This window comes from Pipistrellus kuhlii, unplaced genomic scaffold, assembly GCF_014108245.1.
Source record: "Pipistrellus kuhlii isolate mPipKuh1 unplaced genomic scaffold, mPipKuh1.p scaffold_m20_p_5, whole genome shotgun sequence".
NCBI classification, from domain to species: domain Eukaryota; kingdom Metazoa; phylum Chordata; class Mammalia; order Chiroptera; family Vespertilionidae; genus Pipistrellus; species Pipistrellus kuhlii.
Window position 1 is genome coordinate 79,799,995 of NW_023425551.1, and position 15,287 is coordinate 79,815,281.

The 15,287-nt window shown below is 39.7% G+C and overlaps 1 protein-coding gene across 1 annotated transcript in view; it reads left to right on the forward strand.

Annotated features, from left to right (window-relative positions):
• The first annotated feature begins 299 nt into the window (after nucleotides 1-299).
• Nucleotides 300-15,287, forward strand: part of SLC26A8 (solute carrier family 26 member 8) — an 84,024-nt gene continuing 69,036 nt past the window's right edge. Inside the window, exons 1-2 of the mRNA XM_036415154.2 lie at nucleotides 300-507; nucleotides 13,774-13,913. Of these exons, the coding sequence (XP_036271047.1) occupies nucleotides 323-507; nucleotides 13,774-13,913 (325 nt within the window). The 5' untranslated portion in view covers nucleotides 300-322. The remainder of the gene's footprint in view (nucleotides 508-13,773; nucleotides 13,914-15,287) is intronic.

Sequence of the window (15,287 nt, forward strand, 5' to 3'; positions counted from 1 at the left end):
TTATAATCATTTCTCTACAACATAACTGCATATAAAGAAAACCAGGCTTCCTAGAAGGACACCTGGGTTCCAGTTCTGACTCTAATTATTTAACAGTCAACTCTGTTTAAAACTTCTGGGCTTTGGTTTCCCCAAATTAGACTGATTCTCACTTTGCATTCTTTATAGGTAAGTTTTGAGTATAAAACTACAAGACACATGAGGAAGTTTTATAATACTGCAATGTGTTATGCAAATGTAAGGTATCATCATAAGGAAATTTTACAAAGGGGTCTATATTTTTAAAATTGTTTTCTGTTTGTCTGTTTCCATCTATCCAGGAATGATGCAGCTATCAACGAGCTCTCACGGTTTTGAACCTAGATACAGGGAAAGTTCTGTCTCGTATGATGTTAAGCGAGATGTGTACAATGAGGAGACCTTTCAACAGGATTACAGAAGGAAGTCTGGCACCTCTGGGAACTTGGACATTGACATCACCACTTTTCAACACCATGTCCAGTGCAGGTGTGTGTGTGTGGCCATTTACCTGCCACAAACTGACAGCACCATTACTCTAGTTGACTCCTTTTAGTGCCTAGTTCTGTCTTCCTTCTCTGAATCCCTGTCATCAGAACAGCATGATTATGATTTCTCTTCAGGTTTTTTTTTTTGTGTGTGTGTGGGGGGGGGGGGAGAGGGAGCACGTGTGCGCTTTGTCTTATAGCATCTTCTCTCTATTAAAAAAATATTTTTATTGATTTCAGAGAGGAAGGTAGAGGGAGAGAGAAAGAGAAAAGCATCAATGATGACAGAATCATTGATTGGCTGCCTCTTGCACGCACTTTAGTGGGGATTGAGCCCACAACCCAGGCATATGTCCCTGACTGAAACTGAACCCAGGACCCTACAGTCCTCAGGCCAGTGCTCTATCCACTGAGCAACACTGGCTAGGGTTTGTAGCACTTTCTTGATTGTAAACTTCTTGGATGTCCCCCATAGCATCTAGGGATGATATTTAGTAAATAAATTGTTTGATTGACCACCATTACCAGTCTCTTACCAACAACAACCAAAAGCAACCATGACGGACTAATTAGTGATAGAGAATGGCATCCTTCTACACTCATACCCAGCTGTGCCCACGTAGTACTTGTGATCATTAGCATGGGACCCTCCTCCTGTGATACCCGCTGTGACCATGTAGGCTCCACAGTTCAGAGGCACCTCACCTATTTCTGTGCTGTGACACTTTTAGCAATCTGGTAAAGCTTATGAACCTTTGCATAATTTCTTTTTACTGTGATATAAAATATATGACACTAACATAGCTGTTTTAACTATTTTAAAGTGTACAAATCAGCATTCGTGACATTCACAATATTGTGTAACCATCACCACTATCTGTTTCCAAAACTTTTCATCACCTTAAACAGAAACTCTGTACCTGTGAAGCAATAACTCCCCACTTGCCCCTGCCCTCAGCCCTGTAACCTCTCTCCTCCTTTCTGTCTCCATGAATTGCCTTTTCTTGATATTTCATTTAAGTGGAATCACACAGTACTTGTCTTTCATGTCTGGCTTATGTCACTTATCATAGTGTTTTCGAGGCTTGTCCATGTTGTAGCATGAATGAGTACTTCATTTTATGGCTAATAATATTCCATTATATGTAGACAGCACATTTGTTTATCCATTCATCTGCTGGTGGACACTTGGGTGGTTTCTATGTTTTGGTTATTGTGAATAATGCTGCCATATATATTGGCATTGGAGTATCTACTGGGTCCCTGTTTTCAATTTTTTTTTTTTCGTATATACCTAGGAGTAGCATTGTTGGATTATGTGGTAATTCTATGTTTAACTTTTTGAGGAACTGCCAGACATTTTTATAGAAGCTACGCCATTGTACATTCATACCAGCAATGTAGAAATATTCCAATATCTCTATACCATCTCCAACATTTGCTATCCACCATTTTAAAAATTATACACATCCTAGTAGGTGTGAAGTGGTATCTCACTGTGGATTTTGCTTATTTGTTTGTTTTACCATTTCATCACAACTAAATATGATGAACATTTTTTCATGTGCTTCTTGATCATTTGTGTACCTTTTTTAGAGAAATGTCTACTTACTTCCTTGCCCTTTTAAAAATTAGGTGGTTTTTCTTCTGTTGTTGAGTTGTAGGAATTCTTTATATGTTCTGAATATCAAACACTTATCATATATGTAATTTGAAAATATTTTCTTCCATTCTGTAGGGTGTCTTTTTCTCTGTTGATTGTGTCCTTTGGTGCACAACAGTTTTTAATTTTAATGAAATTCAATTTAACTATTTTTTTCTTTTGTTGCCTGTGACTTCGGTATCATATTTAAAAAATTGTTGTGAAATCCAAGATCATGAAGATTTCCCCCTATATTTTCTTCTAGGAGTTTTATAGTTTTAGCTCTTAAATTTAGACCCTTGACCCATTAATTTTTAGTTAATTTTGTAAGGTATAAAATAAGGATCCAACTTTATTCATAGCTATGTGGATATCTCATTTTCCCAGCACCATTTATTGAAGAGACTATTTTTTTCCCATTGAATGGTCTTGGCCAGAATTATTTTCAATGCATAAAATACATCTATAATTATAAAAGAGTAATATGCTAATTAGGCCAGATGTCTTTCTGGACGACCTTCCAGATGAAGCTGGGGCTGCGAAGAAGCCCAGGTCCCAGGTGCCAGAGGGAAGCCGGTGCTGGCAGCCGGGGGAAGGAAGGTCTCCTCTTGCACGAATTTTGTGAATTGGGCCTCTGGTAAAAATAATAAAGAAACCAGTTTTTCTACACATAGTTTACCAAAATATGAAAATCCCAAAAGTATGTTGTTTAATAATGTATACCTAGTGGCTATCATAATTTTAAAATGGTCATGAATACAAATAATATTTTTAATATGTTTGCAGCAATTTTAATGTAATATGAAAATGTTTGTGATTTCTATTGGTGACAAAATCAAGTTCTGCTGATACTACTCTGGTTTGTTGTTAACATTCATAATTGAGAGAAGTGCTCAATTTCAATTAGGAAGTTAGTAAATATAAAGATATATTTTCTTCTAAATTCACATATCCCATGAATTTTATCTAGAGTCTCAGGGGGTCCATAGACCTAGGGTTAGGAACCCCTTTTTCGTGACCTACATCATGATATTAACCCTAATTCTCAAGCTGCCTTCACTCACACTCTGGATTTATCACCCACAATCGGCATGTGTTGGGTGACAAATGAGGAAGGCCTCCACACAGCCCTGTTGCAGACTTCCTTCTCTCTGAGGCACTCTCCTTTATCCATATCCTGCCTTTTGCAAGTTGTGGTCTTGGATGCCCCTCCCAGTCTTACACCACTACTCTCACTTTCTCTGCTTCACCATGGCTCAGAATGTGTTGAACAGGGCATTTGGGAGCCAGTTTGGCTTTGTCTTTGTAAAAGGATCGTCTTTTCCTGACTTATCCCTCATCATAAGCAGGTTCTAACTCTCCTTCCCCTGCCCAGCCCTTGAACACGTAAATCTGACCAGTTCTGCCTCTCAGTTCTTAGTCCTTACTTCTGAAACACACAGTTATAGCCAATTCTGAATTTTACCTGAAAGGCACTGTGGTTAAGAGCAAGACTCAGAAGCCGGATTGCCTGGTTTGAATCCCAGTTCTGCTGCTTCCCAGCTGTGTGACCTTAGGTAAGCTATCCAATTCAACTGTGCCTCAGTTTCCTCACCTGTAAAATGGCAATGGTGATAGCACCTACTTCATAAGGTGATTGTGAGGATTTACTCATTTTTCTTATTGAAGTATAGTTGGTATACAGTATTATATCAGTTTCCAGTGTACAACATAGTGATTTACATTTAGATATCTTACAAAGTCCCCAGGCAAAGTTACCACAGTATTATTAACTACTAGAGGCCTGGTGCATAGATTTGTGCACCTGTGGATTCCCTTGGCCTGGCCTCTACCCTCTTGCAATTCGGGACCCCTTGGGGGATGTCAGACTGTGGTTTCTGCCCAGTCCCCACATGCCAGGCTGAAGGACCCCCCCAGTGCACCAGTGACCTCTAGTATGCATATAAGATCTTTGGTTAATCTCCTCCAGCCCTCCCTTCTCCCCCCTTTCCTCTGAGAGTCATCAGTCTGTTCCATGTTTCTATGCCTATGTGTTGAGCGTCTACCCCTTGGTGGTCATTGCACGTAACAGCTGCTGGTTAAACCGTCGAACAGTCGAACATTTGAACCATCACTTAGGCTTTTATATATATAGATATTCCCCTTCACCTTTTTCATCCCCCCTCTAGCCACCTTCCCTCTGGCAATGATCAGTTTGCCTCTGTTTCTGTGAATCGGTTTTTGTTTTGTTTTGCTTTGTTTGTTAGTTTCTGTGTGTGTTTTTGTTTGTTTGTTTCTTTTTTTAAGATTCTACATACAGGTGAAATCATGTGGTATTTGCTTTTCTCTAACTTATTTCACTTAGCATAATACAGTGTTGAAATCCTTTAATGGTAGGATTTTATTCTTTTTTATAGCTGAGTAATATTTCATTACATCATGTCTTTATCCATTCCTCTATCAATGGACACCAATGTTGTGTCCATTTTGGCTATCTATCTATCTATCTATCTATCTATCTATCTATCTATCTAAAAGCCTAAGTAACCGTTAGGATGAAACAACTAGAATGACTGGTCACTGTGACATGCACTGCCCACCATGGGGCAGACAACTCAGGAGCTGCCCCTGGCCATGGACTCTGATTGCCAATGGGGCTTGCCAACCAACCTCCTGGTCTCTCCCCCTGGTTGGTAGGCCCTGATCGCCAGATCAGGGCTGAACCCCCAGGCTAAAACAGGGAACCAGGGGTGGGTGGTAGCAGACACAAGTGACAAGGGGAAAAAAGGAGTAGGTGGGGAGGCGGGGAACCTGATCGGCCCTGATTGCTGGCCAGGCTTAGGAACCTGACCCGTACACAAATTTCATACACCAGGCCTCTAGTTGTAAATAATGCTGCAAGGAACATATGATTACATATATCTTTTTGAATGTTTTGTTTGTTTGTTTTCTTCAAATAAACACCCAGAAGTGTCATATTGTATTTCTATTTTTAGTCTATTGAGGAACCTCAATACTGTTTCTAATGCCTGTACCAACTTATAGTTCTACTAACAGTGCACAGGATTCCCTTTTCTCCACATCCTTGCCAACACTTGTTATTTGTTTACTTTTAAAAAATATATATTTTATTGCTTTTCACAGAAAGGAAGGGAGAGGGATAGAGACCTAGAAACATCGATGAGAGTGATATATCGACCAGCTGCCTCCTGCACACACCCACCGGGGTTGTGCCTGCAACCAATGTACATGCCCTTGACCAGAATTGAACCTGGGACCTTTCATTCCACAGACCGACACTCTATCCACTGAGCCAAACAGGTTTCGGCTGTTTGTTTACTTTTTGATAATAACTATTCTAACTAGTATGAAGTGGTCTCTCACTGTGGTTTTGGTTTGCATTTCTCTGATGATTAGTGAAGACAAACATCTTTTTATATGTCTTTGGCCATCTTTAAGTCTTCTTTGGAGAAATGCATTTTTACGTCCTCTGTTCATTTTAAAAAAAATCATCCGAGGATATGCTTTAATTGATTTCAGAGAGAGAGGAAGGGAGAGGAAGAGGAAGAGAGAGACAGAGAAACATTGATGGAAACATTAATCACTTACCTCCCTTATGTGCCCTGCCCAGGAATCAAATCCACAACCCTTTGGTGCACAGGACGATGTTCCAACCAGTTGAGCCACACTGGCTGGGGCTCCTCCATCCATTTTTTTAATCAATTGTAGGCTTTTTTGTTATTAAATTGTATGAGTTCTTCAAAAGTTTTGAATATTAACCCCTTATTGGTTATATCATTTGTGAATATGTATCTTTTTTCATTCAGTAGGTTGTCTTCATTTTGCTGGTGGCTTCCTTCATGGTACAGCTTTTTAGTTTGATGTAGTACCATTTGTTAATTTTTTTTCTTTTGTTGCACTTGCCCAAGGGACACATCAATATATATTTATTACTAAGACTGATGTCAAGGGTTTATTACAGTAAAACCTCAGTTTTTTGAACCTCCATTTAACAGACAAAATTTCCAGTCTATATGTCATATGTGAAAATTAACACCTTATTAATTTTAAAATGTGTTTAATCAAGATTTGCTTATATTTATTAACAGGCTTTTATTTTTTTAAACCTTGCCCAAGGATATTTTTCTATTGATTTTTAAGGAAAGTGGAAGAGAGAGGCAAAGACAGAGGTAAACATTGATGTGAGAGAAACACATCAATTGGTTGTCTCCTGCATGAACCCCAACCAGGGTTCAGGCTGGGGAGGAGCCTATAACAAAGTATGGGCCCTTGACTGGAATCGAATCCAGGACCCTTTGGTCTGCAGGCCGATGCTCTATCCACTGAGCCAAACTGGCTAGGGCTATATTTTATTATTAATTACTTTTATTTTAAACAAATTTTAGCAAATAGACCATATGTTTAAAAACAACAACACTGTAGTAATTTTACCTACATAAATAAATATGACATATCAGCAACTATAGACTACATATTTAAATTAAAGAGTCACCACTTGTAAACAGTGTTTGGTGAATGATTAGTTAGCGTGTGAGCTCACTGCAGCCAGAGTGGTAATTGGTTCTGTTTTTCCATGGTGTGACTTTCTGCAGCAGGTTTTTGTTTGTTTGTTTAGATTTATGTTTTATTGATTTCAGAGAGGAAGGGAGAGGGAGAGAGAGATAGAAACATCAATGATAAGATAGAATCATTGATCAGCTGCCTCCTGCATGCCCCCCCCACTATGACTGAGCTTGAAATTTGAACATGTGCCCTGGCTGGGAATCAAAATATGACCTCCTGATTCATATATGTCAATGGACAGGTGTAATTGTCAATTTTCTAACATACATATTTGGAAAACCTACTTTATTATGTAATGGACTTTCGGCTTTAACAGACATCCCTTTGCCTAAACTAGTCCATTATATACCAAGGTTTTTCTATACCTATATAATTTCTCCATTGTATATTTTGCCTCCTTTTATAGATTAATTGACCAAACAAGTGAGGGTGTATTTCTGGGCTCTCTATTATGTTTCATTGATCTGTGTGTCTGTTTTTGTACTGCTACCATACTGTTCTGATTATTATAGTCAAGACAGGAAGAATAATACCACCAACTTTCTTCTTTCTCAAGGTTACTTTGACTCTAAATGGTATTTTATGGTTCCATATAAATTTTAGGATTATTTGTTCTAGTTCTGAGAAGAATGCTATTGATATTTTAATAGGAATTGCATCAAATCTGTAGATTGTTTTAGGACATTTTAAAGATATTAATCCATGAGCATGATATAGCCTTCCATTTTTTGTGTGCTGTTCAATGTTTTATAGTTTTTAGAGTATGGGTCTTCACCTCCTTGGTTAGATTTATTCAAAGGTATGTTATTCTTTTTGATGCAAATATTAATTGAATTGTTTTCTTAATATCTTCTTGTGATAATTTGTTATTACTGTATAGAAATACCACCGATTTTTGGATATTTATTTTATATCCTGTTACTCTACTGCATTTATTTATTAATTGTATTTTTTTGTAGAGTCTTTAGGGTCCTCTCTATATAGTATTATGTCATCTGCAAATAGTGACAGTTTTACTTCTTCATTTCCAATTTTGATGCCTTTTATCTTTTTCTTGTCTGATTGCTGTGACTAAGACGTCCAATACCATCCTAATATATAAAAACCCAGGGTTCGTATCGACCAACTGAAGGCTTAACTGAAACTGGAAGTCAGTCTTACAGTCAGTGCTGGGTTGCCATGGAAACCCAGCATTGACTGCCCCTGATGAGGATGCAGCAACCCAGCACTGATTGCTGAGGGGGCTGCGGATCAGGCCCAGAGAGGCCCGGAGAGAGAGGCAGAATCTGATCCACAGTCTCTGTGGCAGCTTTTGATCAGCTGTTGCCTCTCTCTCTCCAGACTTTGCCAGCAACCACACCTCTGTTTCCCTCCAGGCCTCCATGGGGGCTGCTGATGAGCCCCGCCTCTCTCATCAGGCCTGGAGATGCTGACTGGCATACAAACCAACTAATCAAAATCAAATCTGGGTGAACTGTGAGGAGCCAATGGCTGTCTAGGAAGTGAAACTTAAAAAAAAATTAATAAATCTTTATTGTTCAGATTATTACAATTGAACAATTGTAATAATCTGAACAATAAAGATTCCCCCCCATAACTCCCCTCCACCCAGTTCCCACTCCACTCTCTGTCTTTACCCCACACACACTGTCCTCATCCATAGATGTATGATTTTTGTCCAGTCTCTTCCTGTACCCCTCACACCTCTTTCCCCCTGAAAATTATCAATCCACTCCCATTCTATGCCCCTGATTTTACTATATTCACCAGTTTGTACTGTTTCTCAGATTTTCGATTCACTTGATTTTTAGATTCACTTGTTGATAGATATGTATTTGTTAGTCATAATTTTTATCTTTACTTTTTTCTTCTTCTTCCTCTTCTTAAAGAATATCTTTCAGCATTTCATATAATACTGGTTTGGCAGCGATGAACTCCTTTAGCTTTTTCTGATAACTTTGCTGTGTAGAGTAATATTGGTTGTAGGTTCTTGCTATTCATCACTTTTAATATTTCTTGCTACTACCGTCTGGCCTGCATAGTTTCTGTTGAGAAATCTTATAACAATCATATGGGTACTCTCTTGTAGGTAATTAGTTGTTTTTCTCTTGCTGCTTTTAATATTCTCTCTTTGTCTTTTGCTCTTGGCATTTTAATGATGTGTCTTGGTGTGGTCCTCTTTGGATTCCTTTTGATTGGGGTTCTCTGGCTTCCTAGACTTAAAAGTCTATTTCTTTCACCAAGTGGGGGAAGTTTTCTGTCATTATTTCTTCAAATAGGTTTTCAGTATCTTGCTCTCTCTCTTCTTCTGGCATCCCTTAATTCAGATGTTGGTATGCTTGAAGTTGTCTCAGAGGCTTCTTACACTATCTTCAACTTTTTGGATTCTTTTTTCTCTCCCCCCCCCCACTTTTTAAAAAAATATATTTTATTGATTTTTGTACAGAGAGGAAGGCTCTGAGAGAGATAGAGAGTTAGAAACATCAATGAGAGAGAGTCATCGATCAGCTGCCTCTTGCACACCCCCTACCGGGGATATGCCCGCAACCAAGGTACATGCCCTTGACCAGAATCGAACCCGGGACCCTTCAGTCCCCAAGCCAATGCTCTATCCATTGAGCCAAACCGGTCCTGGCTGTATTCTTTTTTCTTTTTGATTTTTTGGTTGGGTGTTTTTTGCTTCTTTGTGTTTCAAATCTTTGACTTGAATCTTGCGTTCCTCTAGTCTGCTATTGGGTCTCTGTATAATATTTTTTATTTCAGTCAGTGTATGTTTAATTTCTAGTTGGTCCTTTTTCATATCCTCGAGGGTCTCATTAAATTTATTGGACTTTTCTAGGAAATTCTTGAAAAACCTTATAACCATGGTTTTGAACTCTATATCCAGTCATTTGTTTTCCTCCATTTCTTTTGTTTGTGATTTGTTTCCTCATCTCCTCATTTTCACTGCTTCCCTGAATTGGTAGGGTGGCTTCGTGTGCTAGGTCTCCTATATCGTCCAATGGGTCAGCCTCCTAGTTACCTGAGGTGGACACTCTTGGTGCCCCCCCTTTGTGGAGTGTGTGTACAGTCTTGTTGTTGTTAAGTCTTGATTGTTGCTGGTGTCACTGGGAGGAATTCCTCCAGGCCAATTGGCTGTGAGGACCCACTGTGTCTATAATGAAAGAATTGCTGTGCTGGAGACACACTTATGGGGCAGGACTTGTTTCAGTGGGGCTTTTGTGCTCACTGAGTCTGCCTCTTGAATGTGTCCCTTATGAGAGGAGTTGAAATCTGGTGTCGTCTCACACAGACCACTAAATACACTGGCTTCTGGATCTCCAGTGAGGTACAATTCAGCTACTGTCTGAGGCCACCCAGCAGGAGCTACAGCGAGAACTACTATTTTCTCCTCTTTGCTTGGGGTTTGGAGGTTTTGGAGCTGTCTGACTGGAGCTGCAGTTTGTTTGGTTAAGCTGCTATAGGGCAGGCCATTTATATGCAAAAGCCACTGCTTGGAGCTTGGGTGGGTGTGTAGATTGTGCAGGCGGAGTCTCAGGGCATCACTAGGTTATGGTGTGACAAACAGCAATGGCTGCCAGGTAGCCATCTCTGTGTTTCTGTGTTTCCAAGTCCCCGCATCCTGCACTCCAGCGCAGTAAACAATGATTGCTGGGTTCACCTCTGCAAGAAAGTCACCCTCACTTTCCTACCTAATAGCTGTCAGTCCAGTTTCTCCCCATAGGAGTTTGGGTCCCCAGTGTCTCCCCAGAAACTGGAGTTCAGAGTAATTGGAAGCTTGTCTCCCTTCAAGTTGAAAAAAAGCAGCACCTGCAATTGCCTGCCACCAGCCCTATTCCCGCACCTCCAAACCTCAGCTTTTCAGCGCTTGTGCACGTCTCAATGCTCTTTTTTCTTTCCTTCTAGTTGTAGAACTTCCACTCAGCCAGCTTTCCTGTGGTTCTGAGTGATAGATGTTTTGTCTTTTAGTTATAGTTTTGAAATTGTTGTGTGAGGCAGCAGTTTAGGTGTTTACTGATGCTGCCATCTTGGTTTCTCCTCAGACGCAGAGCTTTTGATGCTGACTGGCATAGAAACAAACCAATTAGAACCAAATTGGCCAGCAGGGAAGGGCAGTTGGGGGTGAGATCAGGCAGGCAGGCAGGTGAGCAGTTAGGAGTCAGAGGTCCCAGATTTTGAGAGGGATGTCCCCTAAGGGATCCCTGATTGGAGAGGGTACAGGCTGGGCTGAGGGAACCCCTCTCCACGCACGAATTTTGTGCACCAGGTCACTAGTATTGAATAACAGTGATAGGAGTAGGCATCCTTATCTTGTTCCTGATCTTATAGGAGAAGCTTTCAGCTTTTCACCATTACTATGATGTGAGTTTGTCATATATGGCCTTTATTATGTTAATGTAAATTTCCTCTATATCCACTTATTTAAGAGTTTTGTCATAAGTGATGCTGAATTTTGTCAAATGCTTTTTATGCATCTATTGAGATGATTATATGATTTTTATTCTTGCTTTTGTTGATGTAATGCATAACATTAATTGTTTACAGATATGGAACCACCCTTGCATCCTTGGGTTAAATCTCACTTGATCATAATATATAATCTTTTTAGTGTATTGTTGAATTCTGTTTGCTAGTGTTTTGTTGAGAATTTTCACATCTATTTGGTAATTTTCTTTCTTTTTTATTTTCTTTTTTTTAAAGTGTCTGGTTTTGGTGACAGGTCAATGCTGGCCATGTAGAATGAATTTGGAAGTGTTTCTGCCTCTTCAAATTTTTTTGGTAATAGTTTGAGAAGAATAGGTATTATTCTTTAAATGTTTGGTAGAATCCACCAGTGAAGCTGTCTGGTCCTGGACTTTTGTTTCTTGGGAATAATAATAATAATAATAATAATTACTGCTTCAATTTCATTGTTAGTAATTGATCTATTCATATTTTCTCCTTCCTGGTTCAGTGTTGGAGGCTTGTATGTTTCTAGAAATGTATCCATTTCTTTTAGGTTGTCTAATTTGTTGGCATATAATTGTTCATAGTATTCTTTTATCATCCTTTGTATTTCTGTGGTGTTGGTTGTAACCCCTTTTTTTAAATTTCTGTTTTTATTTATTTGTGCCCTCCCCCTCTCTCTCATTTTCTCGATGAGTATGCTAAAGGTTTCTCAATTTGGGAGGGTTTAAAAAGTATTTGTAAAGCACCAAGTAAATAAAAAGCACATGGAGTATACATGGAGTTTTTGTTTAAAAAAACAAAACAAAACAAAACAAAACAAAACACACAACAGCTCACAATCTTTTAACTCAATCTCTTCCTTTCTGCAGCAAATCTAATCTCTTTTCCCATTTTCTCCCTCTTAGTTAGCAACTGAAAATACATTCTTCCTGGTCAAAATCTCCCATTTGCTGTCACATTGACTTACATTCCTCACTTTTAAGATGCCTTAGTTACAGCTTCAATGGCTGTTCCTCTAACACCCACCTTGATTTTCTTCAGTCTTAGATCCTCATTATTCCATGTTCATTTTACTTTGCCATGCTAAAGAGCTTTGATAACTTTGCCTACGGTAGCTAGTCTTTTGCCAAGTGGCACATGGAGAGCAGGAGAGGAAGGCAGACTGGACTTGGAGAAGAAACAAATTGTCCCAATGCCATGCTTTACTCACTTCCATAGAAGGACAGAGCACCTGCCTTACACCCAGGACTCGTATAAATAGCGATATGATGTTCCTTTCAAACCAGTGGTCTTGCTCTTGGCTCCTGAGCAGAATTTGACAGCTGTCGATAGGAAATGTGGCAGCAATTGAGTGGATGGAACACTAAACTAGGAAGCAGGAGACCTGGTTTCTAGCCCCAGCTCTGCTCACACTTACTACTGACCTTTTTGGCCCTTAGGGACAGTAATGCTCATGAAGTTGTGAGAGTCAAACATACGTTAGTTAAATTACTTCTCTTCTGAGCATACATCTTAGCCTTGCTACAGTCAAAGCCCAGTTATCCAACTACAGCTCATATATGAAAAATCTTCATACTCTTTGCTTTCAGCTCATACTAAAATGTAGGTAGCAAAAATCAATGTAAAACCAAACTAGTTTTACTGATTGATTGATTGATTGATTGATAGTCATTCTTCTGTTTTAGATGATCTAAAGTTTAAAATAGGTTTTCTCAATTTCAGTATCATTGATACTTTGGACCAGACAATTGTTTCTCATAAAGAGCTGTTCTGTACCTTTTAGGGTGTTTAGCAGTATTCCTTGCATCTACCCACTTGATGCCCATCATTACAATAAAAAATGTGTCCCCTGGGGAACAGAATTACTTCTGGTTGATATCTACTGGAGTAAAGGATAACAGTCTTTATTTTACTGCTTTTTATTTACATGACTAACTCCTTAAGTATGGTAACTTCATATCCTATATTTTCTATAAATTTCTACATATTATAGGCCAAAGCCACATAGAGTCAGTGTTCAGTAAAAATTTAGAATATGGGAATGATGTGAATGTGTTAATTCCTCACCACCACCACCAATATCACATACAAAGAAAACTGTCCTTATCAAGAGAAATCAATAACGGTCCATTTTCCACTGGAAACTTGGTAAGTTTATATCTTTTTAAACATCCAATAAAAACACATACTTGATTTATACTCCGGACTTATAAGACTTAGATTTTGTTATAGGCATGATAATGGCTCTCAACTGGAGGCGATTTTGTCTCCCAGGGAACATTTAGCAATGTCTGGGGACATTTTTGGGTGTCATACCCAGAAGAGGGGGCATCTAGTGTGATGCTGCTAAACCTCCTAGAATGCATAGCTACAGCTTCAATGTCTGTTTCTTTCATGCTCAGAAGAGAAGTAATTTAACTAACGTATGTTTGACTCTCACAACTCCATGAGCATTACTATCCCTATGGGACAGCTTGGCCACGTCTATCAGAGCGTTGGCAATGCGAATGAGGAACTCTGCGGTGTGGGAAGAATTCTGTACCGTGTCTTTTCTTGGCTCTGTGGGCTTTCTCTTTGGAGAACTAACCAAGTCTCTGTTCTTCTTTCTCACAGATGCTCATGGGACACGTTCCTAAATTGCATGCTTACAATCTTTCCCTTCCTACGGTGGATGTGTTTGTATCGATTCAAGGAGTGGCTTCTTGGGGACTTACTTGCAGGTGTAAGTGTTGGCCTTGTGCAAATTCCCCAAGGTAAGGAAGAATCGAAGCCTTTTCACCCACAGACTTACCTTACCTGACAGATGTGTAACTCAGTATGGTTCCAAAAGACTCAGTTTAGTTTGGGACCCTGAATCTATCCACAAGGCCCATTCATGGTCATTTTTTGCTTAACTGGTCATTTCATACTCACATGACTACAGCAGACCTTATTGGCACTGGTTTTTCTTAGAAAGGTGAAACATAGCATGCTGGCACTTCTTCACCGAGTCACGCTCACAGTCCAGGGGCGACTCTTTGGTCTTCGGGATGGCAGTCCAGATTTAAGATTAGATCATGCAGACAGGCCGGGAGCTCGCTAGGCTTAGAAGCCTCATTTCCCAAATAGGAACCAAGCTCTCTTGCCATTTTCTTTGACTCTTGCTTGCAGTGTCCAACAGTGCCGCGCCCAGTTATAAGATCACTGTGCTCCGAGAAGCTGAAGCTAGGGCTTCCGCTGGATATTGGTTTTCGTTCAGTCCTCTTGGTCCAGTCGGAGTATACTAATCGGGCTCATTTTACATTTTTGTTTTTTATTTTTGTTGTTGTTGTTAATCCTCACTGAAGGATATTTTTTTTTCTCATTGATTCTTAGAGAGAGTGGAAGGGATGGTAAGGAGGTGGGGGAGAGAGAGAGAGATAAACACACACACACATCAATGCGAGAGAGACACATCAATTGGTTGCCTCCCACACGCATCCAACCCAGGCCAGGGATCAAACCTGCAACCCAGGTGTGTGCCCTTGACCAGAGGTCAAACCTGTGATCCTTCCTTGACCAGGCCAATGCTCTAACCATTAAGCAACACCAACCAGGGTGAATCAGGCCCGTTTTTATTATATTGTATAACCAATATTGGCTGGTAACACAGCTGATATTCCACTGTTATCAGGTTTCAAAAAAAAAAAAATCTAGAAAGTTAACCCACTATCCAATTTGCAGAGAAAGGGAAAGGATTTTGTTAATCTTTTACTCGCAGTGGTTCACAGCTCCCTACACAGCCTTTAAACAGCTCTGTTTCTCTGTTCTTCAACCAGGCAGGATTGAAGTTTGGGATTGCACAGGTTGTTCTTAGCACAGAAGAGACCAACACAGGGCCAAGTGGTAGCTTTCTGACACAGAGCTGTTAGTTGAGGAAAGGGATCTTTTTTTAAAAAATTATCATACAGTAACATTGGCTTTTTTCCTTTTGGTGTAAGTTCTATGAATTTAAACACATATGTAGATTTATGTAACCCCCACCACAATCAAGATACATAACAGTTCCGTCAGCCCCAAATCTCTCTTGTGCCACCCCTTTTTAGTCACATCCTCCCCTAACCTCTAACCCCTGCAATCACTGATCTGTTCTTGATCACCAAGTCCTG